At 29.6% G+C, this 13,614-nt stretch overlaps 1 protein-coding gene across 1 annotated transcript; it reads left to right on the forward strand.

Annotated features, from left to right (window-relative positions):
- Window positions 1-2: 2 nt before the first annotated feature.
- Window positions 3-13,240, forward strand: LOC139514447 (dnaJ homolog subfamily C member 3-like). The gene is made up of 11 exons (XM_071303733.1): window positions 3-258; window positions 1,123-1,230; window positions 2,063-2,187; window positions 2,584-2,658; window positions 2,978-3,121; window positions 3,969-4,150; window positions 4,558-4,783; window positions 8,191-8,311; window positions 8,653-8,785; window positions 9,440-9,585; window positions 11,014-13,240. The coding sequence occupies exons 1-11, from the start codon at window positions 171-173 to the stop codon at window positions 11,163-11,165; spliced, it is 1,500 nt and encodes a 499-aa protein (XP_071159834.1). The 5' UTR covers window positions 3-170; the 3' UTR covers window positions 11,166-13,240.
- Window positions 13,241-13,614: the final 374 nt, after the last annotated feature.

Raw genomic sequence — 13,614 nt, forward strand, 5'->3', positions numbered from 1 at the left:
AAGGTAATAATGTGATCTCGGATTGTTCAGATTTCAACGTTGCGAGATATAATGACCCGGAAGTAAATGCGTTAACCAATCCAGGGACAACACGAAAGACAACACGAAAGTGTTAAATTTATACACTCAGCATCAACTCGAGTAATGCGTGTCCTGTTAAGTTGACAGAAATGATGGACTGCAGAAAATTGTGGAGTTCGACTAATTGGGAGAAATCTTTCGTTTTATTTCTACTGAGTCTTGACATTTGTTTAATTGGTAAGGCAATATTTTAATGAAAACTAAACTGTTTCAACTTTTAAAGTCTTCTTTCTATCTTTTTTTGTAAAGTTACTTACTATATATAGGTAACTATACTCAAATAAGAAAAATATTTCAATTAAAACAATCATTCAAAAGAAAGCACTGTCCATTATGAATTGAATATCAAGAATTGTGTTTACTGAATTTTCATGTCGAAACTTTTTTGAACTATATTTTCAAATGGTTTTTGATTGAATACGAAACTTAACTATTAACTTTAATGTCTTTATACATACATGTATGAGGAAAGGAATGCCCTCTACTGTAAGGTACCAAACTGCCATTTTCGGCTTCCATTACCCGTTGTACTAAAGCCAGTATTGGTACGTTTCATTTCATTTCAAAAATCAATGAACATTTTTTTTTAGCAATAATTGGCTTCATTGTTTCATTTGCATCTATTTTAGTATCGAGAACAAGTTTTTATGACTGTCACTGTTGTTCGTAAAACACAACTTTCAAATTCATGCACTCCTCCAAAGCATTTAAATGGCATTATGACGCTATTGAAAAAATTATCAAATATGATGGTAAATTATAATCCATTCATGTTTTACATGCAATGGTTCATGTATCAGTATAATGATAATGTATTGATGTTTTACAGTGGAATCAAATTTGATCATAATGCAATTGCGTTTAAGGTACATTTGACATAAATTTTGAGAGATCTTGTTAAAGTCATGGTTTTGTTATTCTTAGGAAATGTAACCCTTGTTTCTGTTTTCCGTCCAACCTTTCATCTACATGTAGGGTCCTTTTTCTCCAGTCTGATTTATCAGTCAAACTTCACAGTTATTATTTTTTGTTGTTTTACAGGTGTATATAGTGCAAATAAAGATGTAGAAGAACATTTAGCAATGGGGAAAAAGTTGTTAGCAGCTGGACAGTTAGCAGAAGCCTTGTCACACTATCATGCTGCTGTTGGTAAGATTTATTAGGATAGCATATTGTTCATCAGCAAAACAAGTCATTCCTGACTAAAGTTGAAAAGTGGAAGATTTTCAAGTAAAAATTGAAGGAATTTCTGTTTAAGTTACTTTGAACAATATAAATATTTTCTCCTTGTTTCAAAAATTCAAATAGGGTACATGTACAGTTTTACCTATATATATTATTTTAGAGAAAACATATTATAGACCCTGCTATTGCAACACAGTGTGGGAAACCAATTATCACCAGATAGAAACAGAAAGGAATTAATGCAATCTTTAATCTTCTTTACAATCATACAATCATGAAAATTTGACAACCAAACATCAGCAGTCTGAGTCAAGATTACAGCAAAACTGTTGTTCCAACATGAATCCATGGTTTCCTATTCTTTTGAAAATGATTTCCTTCAAAATTTTGTCAAATATGCCCAATAACTAACACTTTACTGTCTTATCAGTTTTAACCAGCGCAGAGTTTCTGTGTGCCAGTTTGAATCTGTGAAATGCAAAAAGGCTAAACAAAACATGACAGTCCAAATCCCGGGGAAAAGAGCAGGTTGAAACATGGTTTCCAATGCTGTGCACATATTTAGATAATAATATAACGAAGATACTTATTTTCAAAATGCAATAAAAAAAAAATCTCATTTACAGCTTTACAAATGTTAAACAGTACCTTAGTTAACTAGCTTATCATGTTTTTCATGTATTGCACCTGTTCACATTCAGATAATCATATTATGTTATAATTTTTTTTAAGTGTTATGATGCTATTGGTATGTTGACAGTAAAACATTTTCTTCATGTTCATTATTTATTTTCAGATGGAGATAGAAAGAACTACTTAACCTACTTCAGAAGAGCTACTGTATATTTAGCTTTAGGGAAATCCAAATCTGCACTTCCCGATCTGGACAAAGTGATGGAACTTAAACCTGATTTCACAGCTGTAAGTTCCTAAACTGAACTCACAAACATTTCCAGACCAATTAGATTTTATGTTTGTTTTATGAATGATTTTTATTCAATTTGTGTATGTGCATCAAAGTTACATTATAAAGAACAGAAAGGAACAATAAAGATTATGACTTAAGATATTATAATTAGAATATAAAATAAGAAGATGTGCCTTTTGGTATTATTGCCAATGAGACAAATGACATAGAAGTAAAGACCTATAGGTCACCATACTGCCTTCAACAATACAGCATTGTCAGCTATACAAGGCCACAAAATGACAAATGTAAAACACTTCAAACACAAATTTAGTAAATCATGTTTTAATCTGTAATTTAAGTATTAGAACACAATAGCATACATGTACATGGTTAAGCTTTATTTTTAGGCCAGACTGCAGCGTGGTAATGTTTTACTGAAACAAGGAAAGCTTCAAGAAGCTAGACAGGATTATGAAACCGTGGTAAGTTTTCCTTTGCTCAGCTCATATACCAGTCAGTTTTATAATTTGGTTAGGTTCATATAAAAAGCCAGACATGTTTAATTAAATATACCATTGTTTATTCACACTTTATATAATATATATTATATATATATAAATTGTAAATGAAAGTTAAGATTTTTAATCTGAGTTTTTATAAATATTTGCAGATTTATTAAGATATACAATTATTTATTTAATAAAAGTTTAGTAGTTTTGCTAAACATTGACTTTCGAATGAAATAAATTTTGATAAAATTTTGTAAATTTTGGTATTATAAACATTGACATATTCTTACAGCTGAAGAAAGATCCATCAAATGAAGAAGCTCAGCAACAGCTACAGTTATTATCTCCTATACACAGTGATATATTAACAGCTAAAGATTTCTATGCAAACAAACAGTATGATGCTGCTATAGATATACTTGGTAGAGTAGTAGATGTAAGTTTCTCAGCAAATCACTACTAATTTTTAGAATCTTAACAAAAGTACTGGTACCAACTTTATAAATGTCATTAACTGAAATTAAACAAATCTTAAAAAGGTTATGAAATATAGATAAACTGGGTAGAGTAGTAGATGTAAGTTTCTCAGGATAAAGGATATCACTTATTTTACAGAAACTTACAGGATTTTTTTTTAAACTGGAGCTAGTCTTTGAACAAAACTACAAACAATATTAATGTCATAGACAATTGAAATTAAAAGAAATCTTTTTAGTGTTATAACATATTTACTTTTTTATTCGTTAGTACATACTGTAAATGCAGAATTATAGCAATGTTTTAATTATTGCGAAAAATGCGACAGGGTTATTATCCCAATAATTTAAAGTCGCCTTTTGAAATTGTTTATATCCATTGAACATGATTTTTCACAATATTGCAAAAATGAAAATCACATTTTGTCTAAACTGACAAAATCGCAATAATTTCTGAATTTACAGAAAGTAAACTGTCCTTTTCCAGGCAAAATGCATCAATATTTATACATCCAGGCGCTGAATTTAATATCAGTTTAAGACACCACCCTCTTCATTTATAAACAGCAGTTCAGACAGATATATAGCAATTACTTCATAAACAAAGCTTGTTTTTGAAGTAAATTTTCAATAATAAATAAAAGGTCTTGACAATAGCTACTTGCATTATTACTCGCTTATTTGAAGGAAATATGCATCTATACAATTACCAGTTTCACAAAAAAAAACATTATTTTGGATTAATATCAAGATCTTGTATGTTGTAATAATTGTTTAAAGTGAACAAAATGTTTGTTTATTTTACAGATATGTCCCTGGGATGCTGAACTAAGAGAAATAAGATCTGATTGTTATTTAGCTGTAGGAGATAATTTCAAAGCTATTAGTGACATTCGCTCAACAACGAAACTTATTAGTGATAACACCAATGCATATTTAAAATTAAGTCAAATACATTATACAATGGGAGATGCTGAAGATTCACTTGTGTAAGTTATTTGTATATATTAAATATAAACACAATTAAACAATATTGGTACTTTTTTAATATTTAGACCCCAAAAAAAAATGGAGTTGTTGCCCTTGAATAAATAAAATATGTGAATCTGCTGAGTTCAATGGAACACTGCTCTTTTATGAATTTGGTTCCATAGACAGACATTGTTTCAGACAGTTCCTCATACACAAAAAAAAAGAAAAAATAGCTGCAAATTAATTATAAAAAAAGAAAACACTACAGCATTGGTTTACCTCTATGGAGTAATATTAGGGAAAAAATACTAGACAATTGTTTTGAAAACAGAATAAACAAGCCTGTAAATAATTAGAGAACCAATATTAACAATTAGTGTGTCCATTCTTATATATAAACCATAACTCTTTTTTATTTTTTCAGACAAATCAGAGAATGTTTAAAATTAGATCAGGAACATAAAGAATGTAAAAAACATTATACTAAAGTGAAGAAACTTGTAAAACAGTTAAATTCAGCACAGGAATTTAAAAACGAGAAAAAATACCAAGAATGTGTAGATAAAGCCAAACAAATATTAAAGACAGAGCCTAATGAACCAGAATATTTATTAAAAGCCTATTCATATTTATGTCATTGTGATCATGGGGTAAGTGGAATCATTGTTTTATCATGTTATTAAAACACAAGTCCTGTCACTTATTTATTACCTACAATAAGTTATATGTTTACTCATTTTAAGAAATGCTAAGCAATTTATATTTTTGGGTGCAATGAAGGTTTCAGATCTTTACTTTGACATTTGAACCAGGACATGATAGTCTTTACTTGACAAAGGTCCAGTATGTTCATGTAACACACATAAAGTATGATTCTGGTGTTTTCAGATCTTTACATGGACCGCCCAGCAAATACAGATAACACTATTTTTACTTTAATCAAAGTTTAACTGAAATTTATTGATTACATTTATGTTTTTTCGATTACCATTTCATACATACAGTACTGTTCAAAAATATCGATTCGATAACTTTTTTCTCCGATTTCCGTGTTTCTCGGAATCACACAGAGTACCGCGGATTTCACTCCTAAAATCCTCCAAAGATTCTCTCCCAACACCGCGTGGCTGTTAATTGGTTTATTGCTCATCGGATGTACTTCAAATTAACGACGCGTGACAACATAATTGGATTACCCAGATAATTTACCTTTGAACATTTAATCGATCTTGGTTGCACAGGTGTGCTTTAAAATCACGGTATAATAAATTGAACAAATGTTTTCCTTTCTTTGACAGATAAAGATGTGACAATATCATTTAGAATAAGATAATTATTATCTTTTATATTTGTGTCTTATGCCGTTATCTTTAAAATAGAACGTACATACGAAAAAGTATGAAGAAAATTGTTATTTTGTGTTTCTATTACAGTCCGGTCAGGTCATACATTGTGTTCTTTCAGCAAGGACGATTTTGCCACAATTAGTTTCTTTTATAACTTATTCAATAAGCAATATCAGCGCATTAATTGTTCATTATTAAAAATTCAACTGGCTAATAAAATCATGGTTTTTTTTCGGTAACCCGATTCATCGGATCATCAAGTAAACTTAATTTATTGAGCAATGTAAAATATGATGTTTCACCACCTCGGTACATTTATACAGACTTGAATAATTCAAATTACGAACAGAAACTGTTAAATGACAACTCTGTTGACAAAGGAAATAATTTCAAGTGATATTGATAGTGCTCGTCATTTTCGCATTTTACGGAACGGTTTTCAAATTGACGAAAGTATTTATATCAATTTCGTCATTTGAATTTGGAAAGTGAAAAATATTTTCACATTAATTATATTATAAATGTACTATAATTCTACCGGTGTTTGACAAGTTTATGACGCTCAATCATTTTACGTTTACAAAAGATGTTAAAAGTTGTGATGATAAGTAATCCGCTTATCGCTATCCGATAAGTCACTAATCCTTTAATTATTAATAAAATTTATCAAACCTCATAATTGCCCATCATAATATTCTATTCCAGTTAAATCAGTCTTCATTTTATTTTCAAAATTTCCCAACCGCCTACAATTGGCATTTCTTTATCGTATTATCATGATTATTGTCATTTGAATACAATCAGTCACCCCGGACAATTTCCATCATAATTTCAATTAGTACATCACCAACTGTAAATCTATATTATTGACCATGGACATATAACTAATGTACTTTCTTTTTTGAAAGATAAAACATTAAAATTCAAATAGTTAAAAATGTGTTCACGTTTATTCGGATAAGAATTATATTTTCCCGATAAATCAATTGTAAAAGGACCTTCTGGAGCCTCAATACGATTGCACAAAAATGTCGTTCTGCAACTTTAGAAACCTTGAATGGACTTTCCCACGGTCGGCCAGAAAGGTCACCTGAGTTTACTAGTACGCGATATTTTTTCCCGCCCTTTAAAAAACTCGTGCTGTGGATAACATTGATGTTAACTATTTTTAGCATTTAACATTGTTAAGTAAGTCAAGTTCAAGTTCAACCCAAACTGTTGATAACTGAGATGTGTATCGTGGAATTGTCTTCGCACGGCAAATAATTGTTTTTAAAATCTTTTGTTGAAAATACACAAATTTACATTCATTGTGCGAAAGTTAATATTAAACAAAGACGAATTAATGCAGCTGGAAGTATTCCTGTTGTAACGGAAATGTATTATTATTCTGCTGTACTGCCAACAAATCGTAAAACGAAAATGCCGTAATTGTTAAGCATAACGAATGGTGAATAATATTTTCCTTTTTACTTGAATATACAAAACTTTCAAACACGTAATTTTATTTAACTGCTCAGATTAATTTAGCGAAAGTTTCCGGTTATTTTTACACAAGTATGCTCATTTCGTAAATAAAATATTAATTTACTGGTGAAGACATCGAGGTCAAAATTAAGTAGTTTTTATTTTTTATAAAACTTAAATACAATTGAAAGAATTAACAACAACATTTTGCTTTTAAATCTTTTATTCATTCCAGCAATTAGATAATCGTAAAAAGAAAATGCCGTAGATTTACACAATTAATACGGGGCAATCATTTTGTCTAATGAATGGTGAATAAATTTTCCTTTTTACTTGCATATAAAAACTTTTAGACTTATAATTTTTAAATAAAGACTTTAACTTTGAGTAGAATATTTTGTTTTTCACCTATTCCGCTATATTTTATAATCGTTTTTTTTTAAAGCAAGTACATTAAGGTTAAGATATTTTTAGATGGGCTAACAAAAAATACGAAAATATTTTGACTTTAGTTTTTATTACCACAAATGAAATTTAATTAGTATAAAAGATATTTAAAATTATACACCTGTTTGACACTTAAACTGGTACAGTAGACCGGAAATATAACTCTTTATTACTTCAACCTTTACCTGTCAGGTAATCCAATTACCCATTCAGTCTTGTGCCGGTATAGATCAAAGTAGGATAAGGGCAATTAATTCCTCGGTGTAGAGAGTGAGCTCGTTATCACAATAAACATTTACCTGATTTTGGGAGAGATTACTCCCAAATTCCTCCCAACATTTTGGGAGGAATATCGGAGTTTGTCGGAGTGGCTCCGACATTTTCCTCGGTGTAGGGTGTGGGAGAGTTGGTACTCTTGAACTGTACTGTAACATGTAACTAAAGCAAAGGGGCTTTGGAATGACGATAAAATTTCAAAAAAGGATTAAAAATAAATTTAGCAAAAAACAAACAAAATAAATATCCTAAGATGATATCAAAAAGAAAAACAATACATGTTGTTATATTAGATTCATTTGATTCAAAGGTTTGGGAAATACCCCAAACATTATTCAGAGATGAAATCTAGGAAAAGGAGTAGGCTTATAGGCAAAAAAATATGTTGCAAACTAATTTTAATGGAAAAATAACAAATGAATGTTTAAAAAAAATGTTCTCATGTTTCAATGTTTCCACAAATATGTTTATAGGTATGGTAAATTAACCTGCATGCATTTGTTACTAATAACTATTTACAGGCAGGACATATAAAAGAAGGTTTTAAAGATTGTGATACAGTATTGACAATGGATCCAGAAAATGTTGATGCTGTTATAGATAAAGCTGAAACACATATAAGTAATGAAGAATTTGATGAAGGTAAGAAAATAATTGTTCAATAGTATATAGTGCATCAGATTTATTTGTATAGACACAAAAAAATACATTTGAAATAAAGGAACCGTGGTATAGGAATAACATACATTAAGAATTCAAGTTATTATTTGAAGGAACTGAGCATGGTGCAGTTACTCAATTAAATTGTTGTTGTAAAAAAAATGGATTCTACTCTAATAATGAAAATAGCGAATAGGGCTTTCTGAAACCGGTTACACATTTTCAGATTCATCGCTCAACTTCCTGTTGACCAAATTTCTAGATATTCTAGCATGTTTGAAATTTCTATTGCATTTTTAACTACAAATCTCTTTTTTTCACAGCAATACGATTATTCCAAGATGCTCAAAATAAAGATCAAGAATCTAGAAGAATACGAGATGGAATGAATAGAGCTCAAAAATTAAAAAAACAGTCTCAACGGAGAGACTATTATAAAATTTTAGGTGTTAAAAGGTAAGGATACTTAATTAGTTAGAATTGCTTTCACATGGTTGCCAAATTATGATGAAACCTTATTTAAAGGCTGTTAAAAAACAGTTCCATTTTTAACAAAAAGAAAAACGAAAAGCATTGAAACAGTATAAATTTTGTTTTTTAACTCTAAATCCCAGATGTCTCCCAGTGAAAAGCTTCATTGAGACTGCCTTTGAGGTGAAATTTTGTTAAGGAGGAATTTGATTACTGAAATAACCAAAGTTGACTATATTTGGTATTCTAGATTATAAATGTTTACTTCTTCTTGTAAGTGAAATCAGTTATGGGAATAAAATATAGAAAGGTAATCAGCATATTGCTTACAAATGTAACACAGCTTAACAAGGACAATCCACATGGAATGCAAACAGTATTTGCACCTAACTGCTTTCAGCTGTGATGTCAAAGTCTGATTGGTTTGATATTACCCTAAAAAGATTAACTAAGGTTTGAACTTAGATTAAAATCTAGACAACAAATGGTCAGTAAGGAAGGTTTTACGAATTTATAATTTCAATATTAAATTCAGTTATATTAATGGTCAATATGAGTAGAAAAGTTAATTCTAGTTTGAAATAGTAATTTTATCATAGGAAGAATATGATTTATGATTGATTTATATTATGATTTCAGAACAGCATCGAAAAAACAGATTTTAAAAGCATATAAAAAATTAGCCATGAAATGGCATCCTGATAAATATGAAGGAGATGACAAAGAAATGGCTCAGAAAAAATTTATAGATATAGCTTCAGCTAAAGAAGTTTTAACAGATCCAGGTAGGTTAAAAGTTATGGATATAGTTGCAAATAGAATAGTGTGAAATTAAATATAAATGTTTAATCTAAAAAGTTTTAAGTGAATCAAAATAGATACAAATTGTTGCACTGTTAGAAAGCAGGAGTCGGTTTCATAATAACATTTACGACTAAGATTGATCGAAAGTATACTGAATTGTTCATGACTTACAACCAATCTTAGTCGTAAGTTTTTTGTGAAACCGACTTTAACAATGTAAAAAATATATCAAACAATTGATGTTTTTTCTATTTGAAAACAAAGTGCATGAACATTCATAAATACACTGATTCACCAAGTTTTAAGTAATTTTATGGTATACCAGCAGAAAAACTCATCTAAACTGGAGATCAATAAAAAAAAAAAAAAAAAGATAGCTATCAGCCTAAAAATTTACAGACCAGTAAAATCATTATCTGCAATTAAGATTTAATGTTTGACCAGGTCATAAAATTATACAACCATATAATGGATGTAAATGAATTTGCTCTCTTCTTTCTGGAAAATAAGTTTGTAATCAATTACAATTTTTATGCCCCACCTACGATAGTAGAGGGGCTTTATGTTTTCTGGTCTGTGCGTCTGTTTGTCTGTCCGTCCGTCTGTCCTGCTTCAGGTTAAAGTTTTTGGTTGAGGTAGTTTTTGATGAAGTTGAAGTCCATTCAACTTGAAATTTAGTACACATGTGCCCTATGATATGATATTTCTAATTTTAATGCCAAATTAGAGTTTTGACCCCAATTTCACGGTTTATTGAACATAGAAAATGATAGTGCAAATTTCAGGTTATAGTTTTTGGTCGAGGTAGTTTTTGATGAAGTTGAAGTCCAATCAACTTGAAATTTAGTACACATGTGCCCTATGATATGATATTTCTAATTTTAATGCCAAATTAAAGTTTTGACCCCAATTTCATGGTTCACTGAACATAAAAAATGATAGTGCAAATTTCAGGTTATAGTTTTTGGTCAAGGTAGTTTTTGGTGAAGTTGAAGTCCAATCAACTTGAAATTTAGTACACATGTGACCTATGATATGATCTTTCTAATTTTAATGCCAAATTAGAGTTTTAACTCCAATTTCACGGTTCACTGAACATAGAAAATGAAAGTGCTAGTGGGGCATCTGTGTACTATGGACACATTCTTGTTTAACATTGTTTTATAAAAATGAAAATAAAAAATTGTGAGTGGTGTTGTATATAAAAAAGTGTTGTCCAACCCAAGGACTTTTAGAAGCTCTTATATTGTAGTATATTTTGGATTTTATAATTCATGAGATACTAATCTTCATGGATTTAAAGTATTATAATTTGAAATTGGTATTCACAAAAATAAAGGAACAAATATATTCAGGTAAATTACATCTTTTCTTTTTAAGATATTTTCACTTTCTTGTTTCCTTTTCAGATAAAAGAAATAAATTTGACAATGGAGAAGATCCATTAGATCCAGAAAGCCAGCAGGGACAGGGATTTAATCCGTTCGGACAAGGTTTCAATCCATTTGGCGGCGGTGGTGGAGGAGGAGGCCAAGGATTCAATTTCAAATTCCATTTTTAATGACAACTAATACTTAGTTTTATATACAAATTTATTTTTGTTAAAAGTGCTGTGAAAATGCAATTGAGTGTGATTGTTCAAATATAGATGAAAATAAGCCTTATGTCAATTACATGTCCTTCAAAGAGTATCCTGGTAAATAGACATACAAAATTCTATTTGCTTGATGTATTGATATTATGATATTTTTGTCCTTGAACTTATTTCTTCTTTAGCTATGTTAATATGTCTTATAAAGGCTAGGTTAAGGAAGGTAATAGATTGCAGGATAAGATATGTAAGCATAAGGTTTATATTTATTTGTCACAGCCTGCTTGTTATGAGAGATTTTAAAGTGTATGATGGGAATGTTTAATATTGCTAATAGAAATGAAAGTGTGTGCATGTTTTATGAGACATTTTGAATTATGTGTGGAGTAATGTACATTTACATTATGCAATCTCAATAATCCCAGTACAGATATGTTAATTGACTTATATGTGAACTGTGCTTACAATCTACATTATTAAATTCAAGTGCCTTTCAACATAAAGGAATGTCAGTATATCTATCTGTTAAGTCCATGTTAAACATGCATACTGGAATTATAATTAGTTCATCTTTGAAAGCTCTTTGCTGTGCAAATCATATTCTTAATTTTGTCCCATTATTTATGAAATCCAAAATTGTACACATGACGTTTTAAATGTGAATTTTAAAAATTAATCAGTTTCTTGGGCTAATTTTCTCTGCTATTTCGATTTCTGTTGTTTTTCATCTGTAGTTTAACATGTCTGAGAGATTATTAGCTATCTATGGAAATTAACTCCCCTTTAGGTATACATGTATAACCAACATGTAGGGGGGTACTTGTAGAGAGCTTTTCATGAAATTTTAGTTGACTTCCCTCTATAGAGTCGCTAGAAACAAATGTTGTTAATGAGGACATTATAGGGTAATAACTTCTGTTTGCACATATGGTATAATTTTACATATAAGGCTTTAGGATATTTTAACTAAAGGTTAGTGCTATATCTGTGTTATGTCATATGATAGTCCTTATAAAATAAGGAGAAGAAATATGCTTGTTTCATATTTTGCTGAATTTACTTTTCTTTTATTGTTATTTTCTTATCCCACCTTTTGCTATCAAAATGTTTATTTTCTTTTGCTTAGTCTTAACAAATCCTTTAAAATCTTTTATACCTTATCATATCTGATTTCACTAACATGGAAAGTTAACTTTTATTTTTTCTAACTTCTGTCTTGAATCTGAAGGGACAGGCAGCAATACTTATTTTAAAGATATTAGGAAATGTTGATAATTGAGAAATATAACATCGTTTCTTTATAGAAGAACATTTCATGATGTTTTAAAAAAATAAGAAAAGAAAGTTCGAATAGAAACGGTCCATGTAATTGTTTTTTTTTCTTTGTTTTACATCATTAACCAACTGCTTGTTAAATAAATTTTCTTTTATCTTGTCAGCTTATTTGCATACTGTTTAGAAACTATTAGTAGATACTGCTCAAGTTTAACAGCTTGATTCAAGTGAATTTATCTCCTCTTTACTTGTAATCTATCAGAGTAATTTAGGCTTTTTTAAAACAGCTCTTGATGAAATTGAATAAAATTTTCAATTTGTTAAAAAATTGGTTTTTGAAATATTGGAGTTAAGTTTACAATATTGTTGAAAACTAAATCACTGATTAAGGTTCAACTGTAAGTAGTTTTATTTCCATCATTCGTTGAAATAAGTATAATTGAAATCTGCATATACAAAATATTTTCTCATATTCAAAGGATTAACACTGTATTTATTAGACATTACAAATGTCTTACTATCTAAACTTTTGCTCTTGTGTGATATTAAATTTGGCAGGGATTATTTTTTTGTACACTTGCACATAAAGAGCATTAATGTATGAATGAGTGAGTTTGTTTTCACATATGTCATTACTTACTGTGGTCAAAGTATTCAATTGTTGAAGTATGAATTTGTGTCTGTTATGTTATTTGCTGCACAATGTCGTGGCAGTTTGATAAATTGTTTATTTATAAAGAAAAAAACAAAACCAGATATTTTTAAGAAAACTTTTGTGTTGTTTTTTATAGGGCAGACTTAGCTTCATAAACTCCAATCATTTGGACCCCTTCCTCTTAATTTCAAGCAAGGCTATCACATCTTAGAACAAGAATTGATGTCTTATCAAAATGATTTGGTCGATTGAAACTACAGTAGTTGCATTGTTTCAAGTATTTCCATCTTTACTTTATACTTGCAAATACAATAGAGCTTTAATGTCTATCATGTTGAAACTTCAGTATAAATATAAGGAGATGTGGTATGATTGCCAATGAAACAATTATCCACCAAAGTTCAAATAAAGTGGATGTAAGCAGTTATAGGCAACCTTATGGCCTTCAACAATAAAAAAAAAAAACATACTACATAGTCTGCTATAAAA

The sequence above is a fragment of the Mytilus edulis genome, chromosome 3, assembly GCF_963676685.1.
Source record: "Mytilus edulis chromosome 3, xbMytEdul2.2, whole genome shotgun sequence".
Taxonomy (NCBI): Eukaryota; Metazoa; Mollusca; class Bivalvia; order Mytilida; family Mytilidae; genus Mytilus; species Mytilus edulis.